The 22799-nt window shown below is 40.7% G+C and overlaps 1 protein-coding gene across 1 annotated transcript in view; it reads left to right on the top strand.

Moving 5' to 3' along the window:
• The window catches only part of LOC117531949 (protein unc-79 homolog), a 95826-nt gene that overhangs the window by 60457 nt on the left and 12570 nt on the right, over positions 1-22799 (top strand). The window contains exons 27-37 of the mRNA XM_034195137.1: positions 234-535; positions 4685-4867; positions 5035-5197; positions 11795-11944; positions 12087-13334; positions 19353-19454; positions 19603-19719; positions 19804-19906; positions 21067-21207; positions 21309-21347; positions 21456-21568. Of these exons, the coding sequence (XP_034051028.1) occupies positions 234-535; positions 4685-4867; positions 5035-5197; positions 11795-11944; positions 12087-13334; positions 19353-19454; positions 19603-19719; positions 19804-19906; positions 21067-21207; positions 21309-21347; positions 21456-21568 (2661 nt within the window). The remainder of the gene's footprint in view (positions 1-233; positions 536-4684; positions 4868-5034; positions 5198-11794; positions 11945-12086; positions 13335-19352; positions 19455-19602; positions 19720-19803; positions 19907-21066; positions 21208-21308; positions 21348-21455; positions 21569-22799) is intronic.

Genomic DNA, 22799 nt, shown 5'->3' with positions numbered 1-22799 from the left:
TTTGCTGATCAGTCTGATTGGTTTTGGAGCTACAGCATAAAATATATTTTTGCACCATTTTTTGGTGTTTCTTGAGGTTATCATCTCAAGATATCTGCCCAAGTAATACTCCTAACAAATTTGTTGAAAATGCATCCAACCAAAATTTTTTTTTATAGTTATTGTGCTCACAGACAGACAGACACACACACAGCACCACATTTCCTCCAACACTTTAACCTTTGACACCTCAGCCCCTCTTTCAGGTCAGACCCCGTCTCCAGAGGACGACTCCATCATCAGAGACCTGCTTCCTGAGGATGCCAGCATAGATCACCAGACAGTCCACCAGCTGATCATGGTGCTGATGAAATTCATGTCCAAAGATCACAGCAGCGCGGAGCTCGATATCGGAAGCGCCAAGGCTTTCAACACCGTGAAGCGTCACCTGTACGTGCTGCTGGGCTACGACCAACAGGAGGGATGCTTCATGATCGCACCCCAGAAGATGCGCACCTCCACCTGTTTTAACGCCTTCATTGCCGGCATCGCACAGGTGACTATCCTTTGAACCTGTTCTCGCTGGGCTTGGTTTTGTCCTTGTAGCCCATCATGGGCGGCTCTAGGGTGGAACTTGATGGAGTTGTAACCTGCATGTAGTCCCAACATAACACTGGCAAAGGGAGAGGAGATGGGCACCACCATCCATCACCCCTACAGCCATCAGGCGATGGGATTACTTAACCATCAAATCAGCAGAAAACTGAGATTTCCCATTCAGAAGCCTAAATTTTCTACTTTGCATCGTCTCCAACATTCTTTGACTTATCTGGTCCTCTAGTACCCACAGTTTCTATATCACCCCTCAGATATTGTTTTATGCGCTGAACTAAGATCAACTGATCAAGTTCATGCAGATTTTTGTCATTTCTCCGTTTAATTTGGTATGCTGGCATGATTAACAGTGGACCAATTCCTTGTTAAACAACTCAGCTGAGGAACCAGAACCCGGTGAAACTGAAAAATTTGGGGATAATATTCCAACATTAAGGAAGAATCATGGAGAACAGTGCCACCTATAGGAGGGCTGTTACCATCTTGAGTGTGTCATTTTAGCAGAGGAAATATTTATTCTTTAGTTTATTCATTCATTCATAAACAAAAATTTCCATGAACAAGGAACAAAAGAAGATAAATCTTGGAAACATTGTTCCTTATATTATAAATGCTTTGGAACATGCAAATATATGTTTTACAGTAAAAGCACCATATTTTGCACAGACATTGTTTGACATATAATAAAAAAATTAGATATTGTGTCGAGCTCATTTTTTTAAATTAGAATTTTTTTTCCCCATTCATTGTCAGCCTCAACACTGCATTTAATCTATTATTAGACTCTATTGGCTTTGCTCAAAAAGTAAATGAGTCCACCCACCACTTTAATCATATCTTAGATCTTGTTCTGACTTATGGTATGGAAATAGAAGACTTAACAGTATTCCCTGAAAACTCCCATCTGTCTGATCATTTCTTAATAACATTTACATTTACTCTGATGGACTACCCAGCAGTGGGGAATACGTTTCATTACACTAGAAGTCTTTCAGAAAGCGCTGTAACTAGGTTTAAGGATATGATTCCTTCTTTATGTTCTCTAATGCCATATAACAACACAGTGCAGAGTAGCTACCTAAACTCTGTAAGGGAGATAGAGTATCTCGTCAATAGTTTTACATCCTCATTGAAGACAACTTTGGATGCTGTAGCTCCTCTGAAAAAGAGAGCTTTAAATCAGAAGTGTCTGACTCCATGGTATAACTCTCAAACTCGTAGCTTAAAGCAGATAACCCGTAAGTTGGAGAGGAAATGGCGTCTCACTAATTTAGAAGATCTTCACTTAGCCTGGAAAAAGAGTCTGTTGCTCTATAAAAAAGCCCTCCGTAAAGCTAGGACATCTTTCTACTCATCACTAATTGAAGAAAATAAGAACAACCCCAGGTTTCTTTTCAGCACTGTAGCCAGGCTGACAAAGAGTCAGAGCTCTATTGAGCTGAGTATTCCATTATCTTTAACTAGTAATGAGTTCATGACTTTCTTTGCTAACAAAATTTTAACTATTAGAGAAAAAATTACTCATAACCATCCCAAAGACGTATCGTTATCTTTGGCTGCTTTCAGTGATGCCGGTATTTGGTTAGACTCTTTCTCTCCGATTGTTCTGTCTGAGTTATTTTCATTAGTTACTTCATCCAAACCATCAACATGTTTATTAGACCCCATTCCTACCAGGCTGCTCAAGGAAGCCCTACCATTATTTAATGCTTCGATCTTAAATATGATCAATCTATCTTTGTTAGTTGGCTATGTACCACAGGCTTTTAAGGTGGCAGTAATTAAACCATTACTTAAAAAGCCATCACTTGACCCAGCTATCTTAGCTAATTATAGGCCAATCTCCAACCTTCCTTTTCTCTCAAAAATTCTTGAAGGGTAGTTGTAAAACAGCTAACTGATCATCTGCAGAGGAATGGTCTATTTGAAGAGTTTCAGTCAGGTTTAGAATTCATCATAGTACAGAAACAGCATTAGTGAAGGTTACAATGATCTTCTTATGGCCTCGGACAGTGGACTCATCTCTGTGCTTGTTCTGTTAGACCTCAGTGCTGCTTTTGATACTGTTGACCATAAAATTTTATTACAGAGATTAGAGCATGCCATAGGTATTAAAGGCACTGCGCTGCGGTGGTTTGAATCATATTTGTCTAATAGATTACAATTTGTTCATGTAAATGGGGAATCTTCTTCACAGACTAAAGTTAATTATGGAGTTCCACAAGGTTCTGTGCTAGGACCAATTTTATTCACTTTATATATGCTTCCCTTAGGCAGTATTATTAGACGGTATTGCTTAAATTTCATTGTTACGCAGATGATACCCAGCTTTATCTATCCATGAAGCCAGAGGACACACACCAATTAGCTAAACTGCAGGATTGTCTTACAGACATAAAGACATGGATGACCTCTAATTTCCTGCTTTTAAACTCAGATAAAACTGAAGTTATTGTTCTTGGCCCCACAAATCTTAGAACATGGTGTCTAACCAGATCCTTACTCTGGATGGCATTACCCTGACCTCTAGTAATACTGTGAGAAATCTTGGAGTCATTTTTGATCAGGATATGTCATTCAAAGCGCATATTAAACAAATATGTAGGACTGCTTTTTTGCATTTACGCAATATCTCTAAAATCAGAAAGGTCTTGTCTCAGAGTGATGCTGAAAAACTAATTCATGCATTTATTTCCTCTAGGCTGGACTATTGTAATTCATTATTATCAGGTTGTCCTAAAAGTTCCCTAAAAAGCCTTCAGTTAATTCAAAATGCTGCAGCTAGAGTGCTGACGGGGACTAGAAGGAGAGAGCATATCTCACCCATATTGGCCTCTCTTCATTGGCTTCCTGTAATTCTAGAATAGAATTTAAAATTCTTCTTCTTACTTATAAGGTTTTGAATAATCAGGTCCCATCTTATCTTAGGGACCTCGTAGTACCATATCACCCCAATAGAGCGCTTCGCTCTCAGACTGCAGGCTTACTTGTAGTTCCTAGGGTTTGTAAGAGTAGAATGGGAGGCAGAGCCTTCAGCTTTCAGGCTCCTCTCCTGTGGAACCAGCTCCCAATTCAGATCAGGGAGACAGACACCCTCTCTACTTTTAAGATTAGGCTTAAAACTTTCCTTTTTGCTAAAGCTTATAGTTAGGGCTGGATCAGGTGACCCTGAACCATCCCTTAGTTATGCTGCTATAGACGTAGACTGCTGGGGGGTTCCCATGATGCACTGTTTCTTTCTCTTTTTGCTCTGTATGCACCACTCTGCATTTAATCATTAGTGATCGATCTCTGCTCCCCTCCACAGCATGTCTTTTTCCTGGTTCTCTCCCTCAGCCCCAACCAGTCCCAGCAGAAGACTGCCCCTCCCTGAGCCTGGTTCTGCTGGAGGTTTCTTCCTGTTAAAAGGGAGTTTTTCCTTCCCACTGTAGCCAAGTGCTTGCTCACAGGGGGTCGTTTTGACCGTTGGGGTTTTACATCATTATTGTATGGCCTTGCCTTACAATATAAAGCGCCTTGGGGCAACTGTTTGTTGTGATTTGGCGCTATATAAAAAAAAAATTGATTGATTGATTGATTGTAATTATGGTTGGAATAGATTTTGTGTGTAACAAAACAGAAAACTGCACTTCATTTGTGTCTGTAGGACATATAGTCCTACAGACACTGAGGGAAGTCAGCTTGGCATTATGTTAAATTTTTAAAAAAATTATATATCAAACAATATCTCTGAAACATTTGGTGCTTTTACCATAAAACATGCAATTGTAGTGATATTGTACACATATCTGTTATTTCTTCGTAGCTGTGCTGTTTTTGTATTATTCTACTTGTACATTTTCATAAATTTGTATTTGTGTTCTGTCCAAAGGGCAATTATTCACATAACTGAACTAACAATAACAGATATTGATGATACTACAATCTCTTGTGTTCTGGATTGGAGCAGGTACTTCAGATGTACTTTAAAAATGCACATTTGCACATTTATAAATCAAATTCTGTGGGCCCACCACCGCAAAATAACAATGCTAACACAGAACCCCACTAAAATTCTTTATTGCTTGATTTCAATGTTATGTCTTTCCAGGTGATGGACTACAATATCGGTTTGGGGAAGCAGCTACTCCCCCTGGTGGTCCAAGTGTTGAAGTACTGCACTTGCCCCCAGCTGAGACACTATTTCCAGCAGCCACCCAGATGTTCTCTCTGGGCTCTGAGGCCACACATTCGACAGATGTGGCTCAAAGCTCTGCTAGTCATCTTATATAAGGTGTCTATATCACATGTGTCATTACTGATTTATTTACTTAATTTCTTAGCGAAAATGTAGAGTTCAACTTGACCTCTAGAGGATTGTTAATAGATGTGCCTGAGATATGATTTTTTAAGTCGACAGTTACAGATCAAAAGCTTATAAGACAGTTTTCTGCCCCACAGTACCCTTACAGAGACATGGAAGGTAGTAAATTGGTCCTGCACTTGGTCCACATCACCATTAACACCCTGAATGCACAGTACCACAGCTGCCGGCCGCATGCCACAGCAGGGCCGCTTTACAGTGACAACTCCAACGTCAGCCGCTACAGCGAGAAGGAAAAAGGTGACATAAACTCTGCTGACGATCTCAGCTGGAGTCCATATGTGTGTGTGTGTGTGTGTGTGTATAAAAGCAAAAAATATATACATTCTAGTGTGTTGCCCGTGGGGATCCTCGGGCTCTAGATTGGGTAGTGTTTATAAAATAGGTAGCTGACATTTTTTAAGGGTGATAATAAATTAAGCAATGAGTTGGAATGGCATGTGAGTCCAGAATGTTTTTAGACCCCAACAATTTATAGAAGAGGAACTCAGTCCTTTTATTTCCTGTTGATTATGCCATTTTTAATGTTAATTTACTGTCTTAATGTATGTATAAATTGTTTAGGTTGTTATCATACACGAGGTCTGTTAGAAAAGTATCCAACCTTTTTATTTTTTGCAAAAACCATATGGATTTGAATCACATGTGACTGCATCAGCCAAGCTTGAACCTTCGTGCGCATGCGTGAGCTTTTTCACGCCTGTCGGTTGCGTCATTCGCCTGTGAGCAGGCTTTGTGTGAGCACTGGTCTACCCCTCTCGTCGGATTTTTATTGGGAATAAATGTCTGAATGATTTGGAGCTTTGCTGCATCAAATTTTTCCAGAAACTGTGAGAGACCTCCAGGTGGACACATTCGGAAAATTCAGATGGCTTTCAGGGATGATTTTATGGGGATTACACAGATTAAGGAGTGCTCCAGCTGGTTTAAAGACCACCCACAGCTGCTGAGAGCGCGGCGCACTCCGAGCGCCTGAAACCCTGCTGAAACAACCAGATCATTTCCAACGTGAAGGCTTTGTTGATCCGGGACGTCATCTGACTTCCACAAAAAAGGCAGAAGACGTGGACATCATTACTTTTTCGGCACATTCCACTGTTACAGGAGTCTTTTTCATGGAAAGAGAAGCGGAGGAATGCGCCACAGAGCCGCTCATGGCGCAGGACAAAACCACCTCCGTGTTGGTCTCACAGGACGGCTTTCAGATGGCTTTCAGACGGCTTTTGGTGACTTTTCAGTCATGTGACTAACCGAGAAATTGTGCATGAGCTGGACATGCCAGAACATGTCCTGTGAGGCTTCATCACGGTGTTGCTTTGTGCCATGCGGCTCCGCCGTGACACGCGGAATTTCTCCGCACGTCTGTCTCAATGTGCCGAAAAAGTGCTGATGTCCACGTCTTCTGCAATTCCTGTGGTAGTCAGATGATGTCCCGGATCAACACAGCATCCAGTTTGGAAATGAACGGCACATTCCACTGTTACAGGAGTTTTTGTCATGGAAAGAGGAGCGGAGGAATTCCGCGCGTCGGGACGGAACCGCATGGCGCAAAGCAACACCGTGATGAAGCCTCACAGGACATGTTGTGGCATGTCCAGCTCATGCACAATTTCTCGGATAGTCACACGACTGAAAAGCCTCCGAAAGCCGTCTGAAATCCATCTGAAAGCCGTCCTGTGAGACCAACACAGAGGTGGTTTTGTGCCGCGCCATGAGCGGCTCCGTGGCGCATTCCTCCACTTCTCTTTCCATGAAAAAAACTCCTGTAACAGTGGAAAGTGCTGAAAAAGTGCTGATGTCCACGTCTCCTGCCTTTTTTGTGTAAGCCAGACGACGTCCCGGATCAACAAAGCCTTCACGTTGGAAATGATCTGGTTGTTTCAGCGGGGTCTCAGCCTGTCGATCGGCGCTCGGAGCACGCCGTGCTCTCAGCAGCTGTGGGCGGTCTTTAAACCGGCTGGAGCACTTAATCTGTGTAATCCCCATAAAATCACCCCTGAAAGCCATCTGAATTTTCCGAATGGTGTCCACCTGGAGGTCTCTCACAGTTTCTGGAAAAATTTGATGCAGCAAAGCTCCAAATCGTTCAGACATTTATTCGCAATAAAAATCCGACGAGAGGGGTGGACCAGTGCTCACACAAAGCCTGCTCACAGGCGAATGACACAACCGACAGGCGTGAAAAAACTCACGCACGCGCACGAAGGTTCAAGCTTGGCTGATGCAATCACACGTGACTCAAATCCATATGGTTTTTGCAAAAAATAAAAAGGTCCGATACTTTTCTAACAGACCTCGTACACAGGCCCGGCACCAGAAAAAAATATTAAGGGGGCGATGAGTTTATCACGGGGGGGTCGTAACCCCCCCACCATAAAAAAAGTGTGCACCGGAGGGTACCTGCCTCTGAGCGTGCGTCATGAATTGGGTGCGCTCCTAGAAAGCTCGTGTATTTCGGCTACACTGTTGGAAGAGACTGAATAAGAGTAAAGAGTGATGACAGTATTTTTTAATTATTATTTGAACGTATAGACCCTCGGTCAAGTGATCTCCTGCATACCACAAAACCAAACCAACAACTGATCTGAGAAACGACACGAGACAGTAGATTAACCCCACATAAACCTTTCATGTAAATATACAGTGGTCCCTCGTTTATCTCGGGAGTTATGTTCTAAAAATAGCCCGCAATACGCAAAATCCATGAAGTAGTCAGCGTTATTTTTTACAATTATTATAGATGTTTTAAGGCTGTAAAACCCCTCTTTGTCCTGGCGCCGCGCCACTGTCGCGCCTTTTTCCACTCACACCTCGCTGCAGGTGTCTTTTTCTGAGTGAAGAACACAGTTATGGGTAGTTGTTGGCGCTCTTTTTTCTTCTGGGCGAGAAGATTCTTGTAAACAGACACGCAGAACACAATGCACGGTGCCGCAACAGGTGTCCCGTCATCTCGACAGAACACCGGCCTGCTTGATGAGGACGCAGAGCACACTGTTAAAAAAAAAAAAGCATGCAAAATTGGACTAAAAAAATCCACAAAACTGCGAAGCGCTATATTTTCCAGTATTTCTTTTTCTTTCTTTTTATTTTTATTTTGATAACTCTCATATCCGAGGGGGCGAGGTGGATGACGTGAGGGGGCGTCGCCCCCAACGCTCCCTCGTGGCGCCGGGTCTGCTCGTACACACTATTATTGTTACCATCATTATTATTAGCATTATTATTATGTTATATTTATTATTACTTCTATTTTGTCATTTGATTTTAAATGGACCAGAATGGAAATAAGTGTTTTCATTTTCTTATGTCATCCATGAATTTTAACGTTTACAGTTATATTATGGACTTACATTGAACTTACTAAATAAAATCTCGCATGCACGCTTTTAATTTAATAAAGATGACTTACCGCCCCCTGCTGGAATGGCGTGTGAGTCCAGAATGTAGTTAGCAACGTCCATTGTTCAGAATTGTTAGCTAATATCTGTAGCTTCTCCAAAAATATTAGTCCTGTCAATGTTCTGTTTTAGCCGCATTCATCCTTGACCCAAAATACATAAGCATACCAAACGGAAAATGTCAGCTGCCCACAGTTTCTTTGTGATTGAAGTTACACACACACATGCGCACGCATGCACGCATGCACAGCATCTTGTCTTTTCAGCATTCTACCGCAAGCAGGTGCTTATAATTTTAGACATGCACAAACAGAGACAGTCGCAGAAAACATCAAACGCAGTACACTTTTCAGTCACTGTACTGGCAACATGAGACTTAACTAAACTGACTAAACCAACTCAAATACAAAAACACAATAAATCACTTACAACATTGCTAAACTACATCATGAACCACAATAACAACATTTAAAACCCCAAACCCCAAATGGTGCATTGCAGCACAACGCCTATTGTCTAGTGGTTAGATAAAATTGCTAATTTCTCCAGCAATATTAGTCCTATCAACATTCTGTTTTCACAGCGTTCATTCTTGACCCAAAATACATAAGTATATCAAACGGCAAATGTCAGCGCTCCCCGGTTTGGTTGTGATGGAAGCCATACAACTCTAAATGTTACAATGCCCTTTTTTTTTTTATTTCCACATAAGACTGCAGAATTGGGCATTTTCATATCATTTTGTGTTGTTCTGAATCCATTCACCAATTAAAGTTGCACTTCCAGAAATCTGTAACATTTAGCGTTGAACAACCTTCTCGATTCAGCGCTAAATGTTACAACTTTCGGGAATTCACTGGAAGTATGCACATCTTTAACTGGTGGAATAGTTTGAGAACATCTCAAAACAACATGGAATGTCTCATTTTGCAGTGGGTTTTGATGAACTTAAAAAGTTTCTGGGTGTTGTAACATTTAGAGTTAAGGTGAAGTTTTGACAACTTTCTCAATCAATGCTAATTGTTATAACTTTCAGGATTTCACAAATCATTGCAAGTACAACTTTAATTAGCGGAATTGGAGTGGGCCACAACCTCAACTTTACCTAAATTCAGGGTCTTTTAGTGAAGCTTAGGGCTAGCGGCCGGCGATCACCTTAGTATTTCTTCTGTTTTTCTTGTTGATTAATGCTGACAAATTATACAGTATTTTTTGTCTTTCTGATGCTGATTCTGTTTTTTCTCTGTTTAAGGTGCAGCTCCATCCAGAGATGGAAGTTGTGTTTGTGTTGGCGACCCTCCTGTCCTGTGGACCAACAGCAATTCTTGTATATTTGTCTGTGAATTGTTCTGTGAATTGTTTCTGTAATTTATGTTTGTATACAAACATATGGCCCAAGCAGAGGGTCACCCCTTTGAGTCTGGTCTGCTTGAGGTTTCTTCCTCAGAGGGAGTTTTCCTTACCACTGTTGCTCTGGGGGTTGGTAAGGTTAGACCTTACCCGTGTGAAGTGCCTTGAGGCAAGTCTGTTGTGATTTGGCGCTATAAATTGAAATTGAAATTGAAAATGTGCCACCTTATGTGGAGATAAAAAACTCTGGGTATTCTTCATTTTAAAAAGTTTAATATTGCTTCTTGATCAGTGTTGTATAGTAACGAAGTAAAAATACTTCATTACTGTACTTAAGTACGTTTTGGGAGACTTTGTACTTTACTTGAGTTTTTTAAATTCAGCTTACTTTCACTTTTACTTCACTACATTTCCGACCTTAATTGCATACTTCTACTCCGATACATTTTCTATGCGCCATGCCGTTACTCGTTAGAAAAAACAACAACAACAACAACAAAAAAACCACACACACACACACACACACACACAACACACGAAAAAAGTTGTGTTTTCACCCAGAGACACCACTGATTACTAGTGACTGCAACGAAGTCAGGCCGATTTGTCATGAGGCATGTTCAATAGGCTTTTTTGCAGTTGCGCACTTGGGGGGTGTTTGTCAGGAAAATGAACTTTTCTCTATATTGATTACAGATCAACTTTTCTGCAGCGCGGCTTTGCTTTGAACCTTGAACCAATCGAAGCAGTGATTCACAGGTCGAAGTAGTGCTTCGATCTACGATTCGTGGATTTTATTTTGCTTTAACCTCATTTTTTCCCACTTAAACCCCGAAGAGCATATGTCTGTGAGTAATATTTAATATTTTTATGTTAAACCGACCTGTTATGGTCTTCTGAAACAGTTGATAGATGTATTTTCTAACTTAAAAACGGGACAGATGCTAACACGTTAGCATGTCTATGGCGTTTTCATTGTTAAAGTTAGCATTAAGCTGTTCGCATCAGCACGTTTGTGTTGATTTGTTTTCTGTATAATTAATGACTCAGCGTTCGTTGTCGTAAAAGAGTCAAATTGTAATTTTTTTAAAATTTATTTTTATTCATATATTACACTGTGTAACACAATTTTTGTTCCTGGCTTCTAAGTGTTATATTTCAACTGCTTATGTCTAAAGTCTATGGAAAAATGACTACATTCAGCACAAACTTTGATTTTATTTTATTAACGTTCTAGAAAGTTCTAAAAGTTTCTTGAAATTTCTAGATAATTCTGGAAACTTCTAGAAAATTCTGGACAGTTCTAGCAGTTAAAGAATATTCTAGAAGACTACTCAGTAGTAGTGAAGGCGAATCGAGAATATTCTTGAAAACAGACAAATTTCAAAATATCATTGTCCTGATCACAGAAGCAAAGTTTCTGTGGAATAACAGCTATTTTCTATTTATTTAAGGCATAACAGGTTAGGAAAACACACTGTGTACCCAGGAACAAAACAAAAATAAAAATTTGTTACATAGTGTTATAGCAACAACAATAATAGTCTACAAAATAGACAATAATAATAGACTAATAATGTTACAGTACATTTTTAGAGAAAGAGACAAAAAGAACCTAATGAAACAAAACACAACAGAAAAGATAAAACCATGTAACAATGAAAATAAATAAATACATATAGAAATAAATAACTGTTTCCGGTGAACACCTAGTGAGTAGTCTACTCTTGTTTAGGTTTTGAAACCTTGTTTCTGAAGTGTTTTTGTGTGATGTGCACAATTTTCAGTATTTTGACTAATACTACCAGTCATTTACAAGTCTAGATAAACTTTTATGGAAAAAAAAATCAGTCCATTTTTGATTATTAACATTTACTTGTACTTTTACTTTCAGTACTTGAGTACATTTAGTTGTACATTACTTGTCATACTTAAGTACAATAAATACTAGGTACTTTAAGACTTTTACTTGAGTAGCATTTCAATCAGTGACTTGAACTTCTACCAAAGTCATTTTTTTAATGGGTATCTGTAATTTTACTTAAGTGTGATTTTCCGGTACTTTATACAACACTGTTCTTGATTTTAGAAGAGGACAGTGTGTTTGATGAGTCAGACGTCCACGACACACCAACTGGTGCTGCCAACAAGGAGTCACAGACCTTCTTCGCCCGTCTGAAGAGAATTGGTGGTAGCAAGTCTGTAAAGTACCAGCCTGTAGAGCTGAACGCCAAGAGAAGTAAGAGCTTCAGAGAATCAAGTGGAATGTTACAGTCAACTGAGTCTTTTTGAGCAGAACACATTTTTATGATTGCAGGAACCTTGTTGCTCTCATGGGGATACAATCAAAATCTTTTTTTTCACGTTTGTGTTGACACCAGGTGAAATTGAGCTGTCAGAGTACCGTGAAGCCAGTGCCTTCCAGGACAACATTCTCCAGTGTGTGCGGGAGGAGAGCACCAAGAAGAAGAGGCTACAGGCCATACATAAGCAGAAATCCCTGGACATGACCAACACAGACTCCAACCTGTTCAATCGGGACGAGCATCGCCGCAAGTCCTGCATTGGCCGCTGTGACGTGCAGGCGGCGCCTGTTGTCCTGCCCATATCTGCCACCGCATCTCACACCAGGTATCATGGCAAAGTATCATCTGATGTTTCTTCTAACCGGGTTGAGGGCAGCGAGACGGTGGACAGGCGCGGCTCTCGAGAAGGTCACTCTGACACTTCCAAACCGGTCATCCCAGAGGTGCGTCTCAGCTGCATGGAGACATTTGAGGACAAAGTGGACCAGGGTTCTCGTGAAGGATCAACTCAGGAGAAGGAGGACCTAGACCTCATTGACCTCTCTTCTGACTGCACATCCATTCCAGAGAAACATTCACTGCTCTCCATGTCTGACAGCGATTCTCTAGTGTTTGAGCTGCTGCCTCCTCTGAGGATTGTGGAGAGTGATGAGGAATTTGATTTTGCCACTATCATTGGCTCGAAGTTCAATGGGAGTCCCAAGATCTCCGCCTCTCCTGCTAGCAGCAACACGTTAAGACTCTCTCCTGTGGTCCAAGTGAGTGTGGAGGACTGTTCCAAAGAACTTCTAGAGACAGAGGGAGGTGCAGACCAACTATCAGTGGACAAGAAGCTGAACCTTGGTACTTCCAGTACTTCTCTAGATGTCCCTGACCGACTGCACAACATTACCAACGAAAGCCATTTGACCCTGAAACAGAAAAGAGACCTGCTGAGGAAAACCCCACACGTCCCTGACAACTCACTGGATGATGTATATATTACTCCTGAGGATTTCCAGAGTGGAACAGCACCTTCTGGTGACAGCCTCCACTTAGACATCCCAGAAGACAAAACAGAACCCCTTTCCTCACCAGAAAAAAACAAGAATAACAGCAACGATGAAGAAGAAGATGGTGACGATGAGCTGGATGATGACATGGGTGACGAAGCGGACAAACCCGAAAACGCCGAAGACAACGACGAGGCCGAGTTCAAAATACAGATTATTCCTCGGCAACGGAAACAGAGAAAGATAGCGGTCAGTGCCATCCAGAGGGAATACCTGGACATCTCTTTTAATACTTTTGACAAACTGGCTGACGAGCAGAACACTGACGCCGGTAAGACACAAAAATCTAACACTTACCTGTGTTGTATTGTTTATGTTGTATTATTGACATAAATGAAGTGTAGCTAATAATGTTTGCTATCAAAAGTCCTGATGTAGTCACGGAGGGTGGTAGGACATTTCTAGTTATGTCACACTGGTGACCATTTTGAATTACAACATTGTTAAAAAAAAAAAAAAAAACTCCCAAAACTGATGTTTTACTGTTAAAAATAAAATTAAATAAAAATAAACAGCAGCTGTGGTTGCCAGAATAATTCTGTATTAAAAAACCTTTAAAGGACATGTAAATTGTATTGTATTTTATTGACATTTTAAACCAGTATATCCAACAGTGGCAGGTCGTGACCAAATGTTCGAGTTAAAACCTGAATAAAATACTGAATTATTTCAGTTAAATCAATGTTTTCCCATCTTTGAAACTATTATCCAAATGTAAAAATTTATAAGCTGCTGTTTGTGATCTTTGCTGCTGCTGTTATGTCAGTATTTTAAGAACACTGAGACCTATGAAACCTTCATAGGAAGATTTTATATACACAGTTTTACAGGTTTAATCAACTGAAATGTTCATAGGAATATATTATATGTTATATTTTCCGGAGTATAAATCGCTGTGGGGGTGTTATGTGTCAGATGCGGTCGGAGCACCGACCCAGCGTTTGACAGGACCCAGCACGAAATAAGCAGAGCACGGTTCAAAAGATAACAGAATTTAATAATCATAATAAGTGCAGTGATAAACAACCAAAAATGTCCGCGGTCTGGTGAGGTGAAAACACGGCGCGCTCTCAGCAGCGCAAACCGTCCGGAGCCACAGCAGTTCGGACCCAGGGACCCCGCCGACACCCCCCAGGTGGCCGTGACAAACCGAGTCTGTGAAAAAAGAAAACATGAGGTGAGTCCAACACTCTTCACCCAGAGAGACACAACTCAAAGGTGCACGCAATCAGCAAACACTTCCTGGCTTAAATATATATCAGCTTCTCACCCTGCAGGCACGGAACAACTCAGTTCAAATCTCCACTGCAGCAGAAGCTGATTAGACAATTAGCATAACGTGACAGCTCAATAACACAAGGTGTGAGGGACACCAAATCCACTGTCATTACTTCATAAAAGTCACCAAAACCAAATTACCTCAGGAAGTGTGCTGAAGAGCGTGAGACCTCACCCAATCCTCCTTCACAGACTGTGGCGTCAAACCTGGAGCGGTCTCTGCGTCCGTAATGGTGAGATTGTTCTCCTGACGTCGATCTCACACGTCTGCTCACAAGGTCGTGTCTCTGGCAATCACACACTGTACATTCAAGGTTCAAGTGCAGCAATCTCTGATCAAGACAGATACACCACAGCTGTGAGTCCTGATGACCTGCACGTGAAAACAAGCCTCAGGTGTTCAGGGTGAGGTCCTAATGCTCAGCCACTCAGTCCTGAATGCATACCACCTGGTGGGAGAAACAGAAAACAAAAACAAAGCCAGCCAAACACGCCAGCACACAACGGGGGGGGGGGGGGTTCTAGTTTGGGAGATCCTACAACTTGCTCCTTATTAATAATAATAATGATTAGAGCCCGAGCGATATGTATTTTTTTACGCTGATGCCGATAACAATATTTGGATGAAAAAATGCAGATAATCGATAAATCGTCTGATTTGCCGATAGCCGATAAATCAGCCGATATTATTATTATTTTTTTAAATGAATAAAATGTTCTTTTTTGGACCCTTAACAAAAAAGGTATGAGCTAAAAGCTGAAGCTTTGTCCTCATATTGATTAACTTTATAACAGAGAAGAATTTTCAAGTTCAAAAAATGCAATCAAGAATTAAACCTTTGTGAAATTAGCAAATACATATCCTTAAAAAGAGTTGTGAAATACATCTGATCTTGTACCTCTTGTTGTTGCAACTTAGATATAGGTTCAGGATAAGGATATAGATCCACTTGTATGCTTTTGTCAGCCGATCAGTGCAGTGTGACAGCGAACTACGGGGGCCGGTAATGAACACAGTTAAGCAGCTCTCTGTTGAATGGAGTCAGAGCTCCATCTACTGGACAAACGGTGCAGGGACATTTTACATTGCAGACACAAACATTATTTCAGTAACTGTTCTGTTTATGAGAAATTATCGGCGTTACATCTGCAAAATTTTGGCTGATAGTGAGTACTTTGAAAAGGGCTTATATCGGCCGATAATATCGGCCAGCCGATATATCGGTCGGGCTCTAATGATATTAATTATTATGATGATTATTTATATAGGACTTTACCAGGAACAAAACACTAAACAAATAATAAAAGAATAAATGCTAATATTAAAAGGTGCAACAATGCACAAAAATCCCAAATTAAAGAGATGATAATACAGAAATAAATGTGCAATTTATAATCCAGTGAGACTTATGTACGGTTTTTCTTCTTCAGGAAGCATTTTTTTTTTTTTAACAGTTGTGACTTATACTCTGGAAAATACAGCACACAGTTTTAAAGGTTTAATCAAGCACTGCATATGTGCACAAATGTACATGTTCCCAACCACTGTGCATGTTTGTGTTCCCACACAGAAAAATCTTTTCCATCTTTCCACTTGCCTGTCTTCCCTGAACATCATTGCGTCCATATTTCTTCCTGATTTATGGTCCTGACAGCAGGATCAGTTTCATTTGAAAATCCACAAATCACATCGCAAAGCCCTGCTACATGATTGTGTATTCAGTGTACAGGACAGTTCGGCCTTGACAAAGGCAGTGATTGGTTGGAGTTTTGTGCCAATCACATTCAAGTCTAGAACTTTTATAGTTTACCACCAATGTATTGTCATTAGATTAGATTACATTAGATAGAACTTTATTGATCCTTTGGGAAGACTCCCTCAGGGAAATTGAGGTCCCAGCAACATTGTATAGCAGCACACAGGGTAAGCAGCACACAGAGTATCAAAAGTAGAAAAAAACAAAAACAGTTTGCAAATATAAATATAAATACAAATACACAATATAAATACCAGACATACTTGTTTATTGGCTACTACTGTTCCTCTCATTCTCATTCCCATCATACAAAAAGTTAAGCATGGTATTTTGTGCATATTCCTACGACTTACCACGCAGATGTACAACACACATTCCGCATTTAGCGTTCACAAACACGTTAGGATTAATAATGTAGGAAGAATATCTGCCATTTTTTCAGTCACATGATCACAATGTCCTGGGTGATGAATATGTGGGCTAATAAAATTTTTGTGTGTGACTTTTTGGACATTTTACTACAAGGTTTTCTTCAGGATAACCTGAGTTTTATACAGGGGTGGGACTTACTGCTAGAAGACTCCACTGATCAGCACAAAGGAGACTGACTGAGGGTGGATGAGCTACAATTACACTGAAATGAATGGAACCAAACAAACAAATGAAAAATCAGTGGTACACTGACAAGTCTTGTCGAAAGGTCTTTTTGGTCTTTTTTGGTCTTCACAGTGGTGAGCGGCTCATCATATTATTGGATAAAAATCTAGATTTCATGTCATAATGTAGGAGCATACATGCCTCTGAGACAGCAAAGATCTTGAAGCGTCTTGAAGCAAAGATCCCAATAATAGGAAGGTGTAATTCTGGTTTTTGCCACCAGGTGGCCTTTCATTTATTTTTACCAAAATTTGTGAAGTTTGACCCAATTATCAATGGTAAATATCACTGAAGTATTTCTGTGAAGGCTCTCAGGTGTCCAGGTGGTTTCCATAGTAGAGAAGCTTGAATCTTCGACTGGACTGGGTTGCTTGAGGGGTCTGGTTAGGTTTAAAACTCTAGCTTTGCTGGCTTCTGTTATTCTTCTCTACAAGAGTCAAGACAGAAGTCGGACTGCCAGAGCAAGAAATTTAGCTGAGGAAGCTTCTGCAATTAGAAGCTAAACGTCCTTGCGTCAAGCAACCCAGCCAAGATTCAAGCTTCTCTACTATCACTGGAAGTAGTTAAAAAAACCAAAACCAAAACATAGGCTTATAGACACAGACACTCTGCATGCTTTCTCCAAATTTAAAGTCAATCAAATGGTAAATACTTCAAATTTAAAGTGAACAAACTAACAGACAAACAAACAAACAAATCAAGAGCCAGAGCAACAGAGTATTTTCGAATAACTTCAATAAGACAAACAGAACCCAGTGATGCAGTGTAGTACCGCTGCCTCACCTGGGCTATGGTGACGCTGTTTCACACATAGACATGGTGCCAGCTGCACCATATCTACACTTTTTTATCTGCTTATTATATACTCAACAAAAATATAAACGCAACACTTTTGGTTTTGCTCCCATTTTGTATGAGATGAACTCAAAGATCTAAAACTTTTTCCACATACACAATATCACCATTTCCCTCAAATATTGTTCACAAACCAGTCTAAATCTGTGATAGTGAGCACTTCTCCTTTGCTGAGATAATCCATCCCACCTCACAGGTGTGCCATATCAAGATGCTGATTAGACACCATGATTAGTGCACAGGTGTGCTTTAGACTGCCCACAATAAAAGGCCACTCTGAAAGGTGCAGTTTTGTTTTATTGGGGGGGGGGGATACCAGTCAGTATCTGGTGTGACCACCATTTGTCTCATGCAGTGCAACACATCTCCTTCGCATAGAGTTGATCAGGTTGTCAATTGTGGCCTGTGGAATGTTGGTCCACTCCTCTTCAATGGCTGTGCGAAGTTGCTGGATATTGGCAGGAACTGGTACACGCTGTCGTATACGCCGGTCCAGAACATCCCAAACATGCTCAATGGGTGACATGTCCGGTGAGTATGCCGGCCATGCAAGAACTGGGACATTTTCAGCTTCCAAGAATTGTGTACAGATCCTTGCAACATGGGGCCGTGCATTATCCTGCTGCAACATGAGGTGATGTTCTTGGATGTATGGCACAACAATGGGCCTCAGGATCTCGTCACGGTATCTCTGTGCATTCAAAATGCCATCAATAAAATGCACCTGTGTTCTTCGTCCATAACAGACGCCTGCCCATACCATAACCCCACCGCCACCATGGGCCACTCGATCCACAACATTAACATCAGAAAACCGCTCACCCACACGATGCCACACACGCTGTCTGCCATCTGCCCTGGACAGTGTGAACCGGGATTCATCCGTGAAGAGAACACCTCTCCAACGTGCCAAACGCCAGCGAATGTGAGCATTTGCCCACTCAAGTCGGTTACGGCGACGAACTGGAGTCAGGTCGAGACCCCGATGAGGACGACGAGCATGCAGATGAGCGATGGTTTCTGACAGTTTGTGCAGAAATTCTTTGCTTATGCAAACCGATTGTTTCAGCAGCTGTCCGAGTGGCTGGTCTCAGACGATCTTGGAGGTGAACATGCTGGATGTGGAGGTCCTGGGCTGGTGTGGTTACACGTGGTCTGCGGTTGTGAGGCTGGTTGGATGTACTGTCAAATTCTCTGAAACGCCTTTGGAGACGGCTTATGGTAGAGAAATGAACATTCAGTACACGAGCAACAGCTCTGGTTGACATTCCTGCTGTCAGCATGCCAATTGCACGCTCCCTCAAATCTTGCGACATCTGTGGCATTGTGCTGTGTGATAAAACTGCACCTTTCAGAGTGGCCTTTTATTGTGGGCAGTCTAAGGCACACCTGTGCACTAATCATGGTGTCTAATCAGCATCTTGGTATGGCACACCTGTGAGGTGGGATGGATTATCTCAGCAAAGGAGAAGTGCTCACTATCACAGATTTAGACTGGTTTGTGAACAATATTTGAGGGAAATGGTGATATTGTGTATGTGGAAAAAGTTTTAGATCTTTGAGTTCATCTCATACAAAATGGGAGCAAAACCAAAAGTGTTGCATTTATATTTTTGTTGAGTGTATGTTTCAGGAAAGGAACCAAGTGATTGTTGTGAGGGGGATTTTTTTTTTTGGGTGGTGGGAAGGTGAAGTTTGAGAGAACTCTCTTCTGTTCATCATAATTTCCTGTTGCCTTGCAGATCACAAAATTATATCAACTTTGGAAAAGCCGCGAGAATCGGCCTCGGCACCAACGCTTGAAGCGGATTTGCCTGAAACGAGCCACCGCTCATCAATATCAAGTAGGCTCCAAATACTGGAACCTTTCCTCAAGTAATGGACAGCACAAAGAATATCAACATTTTTATTTTTTTTGGTGTCTACCTTTATAACAAGTTTCTCTGGCATTTTAATGTAAGTGTTTTTTTTTTTCTGCGTTGTGTCCTTTAGCCCAGTATCGCCAGGTGAAACGAGGCTCTCTGGGTGCTCTGACCATGAGCCAGATAATGAAGAGGCAGCTGGAGCATCAATCCAGTGCCCCGCATAATATCAGCACCTGGGACACGGGTCAGTCATGGAGGTAGTGACTAGTAAGTCACTTAACCAGAGACCTGCTGTCTTTTCATCGCTCCTCACTTTGGTCTTCTCCAGGTCCAACGAAAACTAGTCTCCTCTCTGCACCGAGCACCGTCAGTATGTTCGTCCCTGCACCTGAGGAGTTCATTGACGAGCAGCCAACCACGATGTCTGACAGGTGAATGAGCCACCCATCCTCCCAAGGCTCAGAAATAGAGCTGAAACAACTAATCGAGTTAATCGATTATTAAAATAGTTGTCAACTAATTTAGTCATCGATTAGTTGCTAAATAACTTTGTTTTACCGCAAATGTTTCGTTTCTTCCATATAATCAACCGAGCTTTGCTTTGAATCTTGAACCAATGAAGGAGTGCTTTGAGCTGCTGCTTAGTTGGTTTCATTTGTTTTATTTCACTTTATCTTAATTTTTCCCCACTAAAACCCTAAAGAGCATATGTCTGTGAGGAATGTTTACCTTTTTTATGTTAAACTGACCTGTTACGGTCTTCTGAAACAGTTGATAGATGTATTTTATGCTAACGCCAATGCTAACGCATTAGCATGTCTTTGGCATTTTCAGTGTTAAAGTTAGCATTAAGCTGCTGGTTTTTCAGCATGTTTGTGCATTTGTTTTCTGTATAATAATTAATGGCTCAGCGTTTGTTGTCATAAAAGAGTAAAATATAATACAATTTTTAATATTTTTAAATTTATGTTTATTTATATATTAATAATAATAGCAACAATAGTAATAATAACTAATAATGCTACAATACGATTTTAGAGAAAGAGACATGAGTCACATGTGTCATTGTGAAATGACCACATAGTTTACAAGTTATACAGAGAATGTTGCACATATAATGAATCAGGCTGCAGTTTTTGATTTAGTTTTTATGGTTAACTGGTTATGCTAATTGCTCATTTGCAGCAACAAAAAATACCTCTTTTTTCACCATATATTTTCTAACATTTATATGTTTCAATGTTGTTTTATGGCAACTCAGCACTTTGAAATAATTATTTTTGTTCTTTATTATAAACTGTTTTAGTCTTTATTATTTTTTTATTTTAACAGCCAAGGGACATTTGATGATTTGTTGATTTTCAAGTATTTTAAGTTTTCAAATAATGTTCTGTTGTTAAAGTGATGGAAGGAGAGAAAAATTGTTTCCCTGGCACATTTTAAAAAAATTCCCGGCTAATCCGATTAATCGATTAATCGTGTTGAAACCCCATCAGATTCATCAATGATCCAAATAATCATTTGTTGCAGCCCTAATCAGAAACGCTCCCATTTAGTGTTTAAAGGGGATCATGGTGTGATTTTCTGCCAGGTGCCGGGACTGTGCGGCCGTGCTGGAGGAGTACGATGAGGAGACGCTCAGCCTTGCAGTTGTGGTTCTTTCCATGTTCATCCACCTGAGCCCGGATTTGGCCGCATCGATGCTTCTGGACATCATGCAGTCTGTGGGCAGGTTTGCTCTGCACAGCACTTCACATTTAAATGAAATTTCATAACTCACCCTCATTTATAATTCAAGCCTGAATCTTAATCCAGTGCTCTAACGTCTTTCAGGTTGGCATCTAGCGCTAATTTTTCTGGACAAGCTGAGAGGTACATTCCCATCCTCAAATGCTCACGATGCTTATCGATGAGTTTAATAATAAATGTACAGTTTGACTGCTGGTACGGGATTGTAATTCTTCCTGTCGTGTTTTGCAGTATGCTGATTCCAGGGAACGTGGCAGGTGTAGCCAAGCAGTTCCTCCGCTGCATGTTCCACCAGCTGGCCCCGAACGGCATCTTACCCCAACTCTTCCAGAGTAACATCAAAGGTCTACATTGACTACCCAACTCAAAAATCCTTATTACCTATTAGTATTATTTCTATAGATGTACAAAATTACCTGACCTTATTTGTATTCTCTGTGACATGCCCATTAGGCCCATTGCACTGCTCCAACACTCCCTCGCCTTTAAGGAAGGTCTTGTCTACAGCAGCTTCTTTTAATTTAAAGAGACAGACACAGAAAAACAGTAGTTTCATGTTTATTTAAAGGATGTGTAACCTCAGTCTCGATGAATTATTATTATTATTTTGCAAAACCTTCAATACCTGCTGTTGAGATACCCGCTAAACTTTATTAACTTGCAAAAAACAACAAAAGGGTGCATAATATGATCCTTTTAAGCACCATTGTAACTGACAATCAACAGTGGCCTAGACTCTTGAAAGGAACCGATGAAGAAGCTCTTTTTAAGCTATGTGTAAGTTCAATGACACCTGCTCCTAATTTCCATCATGTGCATGATGATGATTATTCTCTGTAACAAGCCCAGGCATGTCCAGCAGATGGCAGCATTCTGCAGGAGGCAGGCAGGTGTATGATATATTACATAAGCAAAACAAACGTGCTTTTTGAATGGATGTGATGCATCTTAATCAGGTTATTATCATTATATACTCTCTTAATTTGGTTTGGTGTTTATTGTTTGTCAATTAAAAGTAAGACTCTTCAGCTGCTCCCCGTTTTCACTCTGGGTCGCCACAGCAGATTTGAAGTCGATCTACATGTTGATTTGGCACAAATATTTACGCTGGATGCCCTTCCTGATGCAACTCCACAGTACATGAAAATTCAGTAAGGTATATCTTCTATTATACATTCCAAATCTAAGGTGGAACTCTACTTGTGTGTACTAAGGTACATCTAAATATCTAAAAAAAAAAAAGTAGAGCCACTTAGGTGCCTGGTCTTGAGAACCAGGGATGGTCGGTTGAAAAGCTTTTTTATCCCATGGGAACTCTCCCTACCCACCTAAGCGGCTCAAGAATATGAACATCATGTATACAAGTGACATTTACACAATCAGGGCAGTAAACAACATATACAAGAAATATAGTTACTGCATAATATTATAGGAGTTAGCTCCTGAAACCTAAGTGTTCATACAGGAGAAGATTGTAGTATACATCTACCTAGTCAGTAGACTTGTTGTAAAACTAAATTATAGCTAGTAGGCTAAGCTATAAATCTGGTTATGTTATTATAGAAACAGAGCTGT

This window comes from Thalassophryne amazonica, chromosome 19 (assembly GCF_902500255.1).
Source record: "Thalassophryne amazonica chromosome 19, fThaAma1.1, whole genome shotgun sequence".
NCBI classification, from domain to species: domain Eukaryota; kingdom Metazoa; phylum Chordata; class Actinopteri; order Batrachoidiformes; family Batrachoididae; genus Thalassophryne; species Thalassophryne amazonica.
This window is presented reverse-complemented; position numbering and strand designations above follow the sequence as displayed.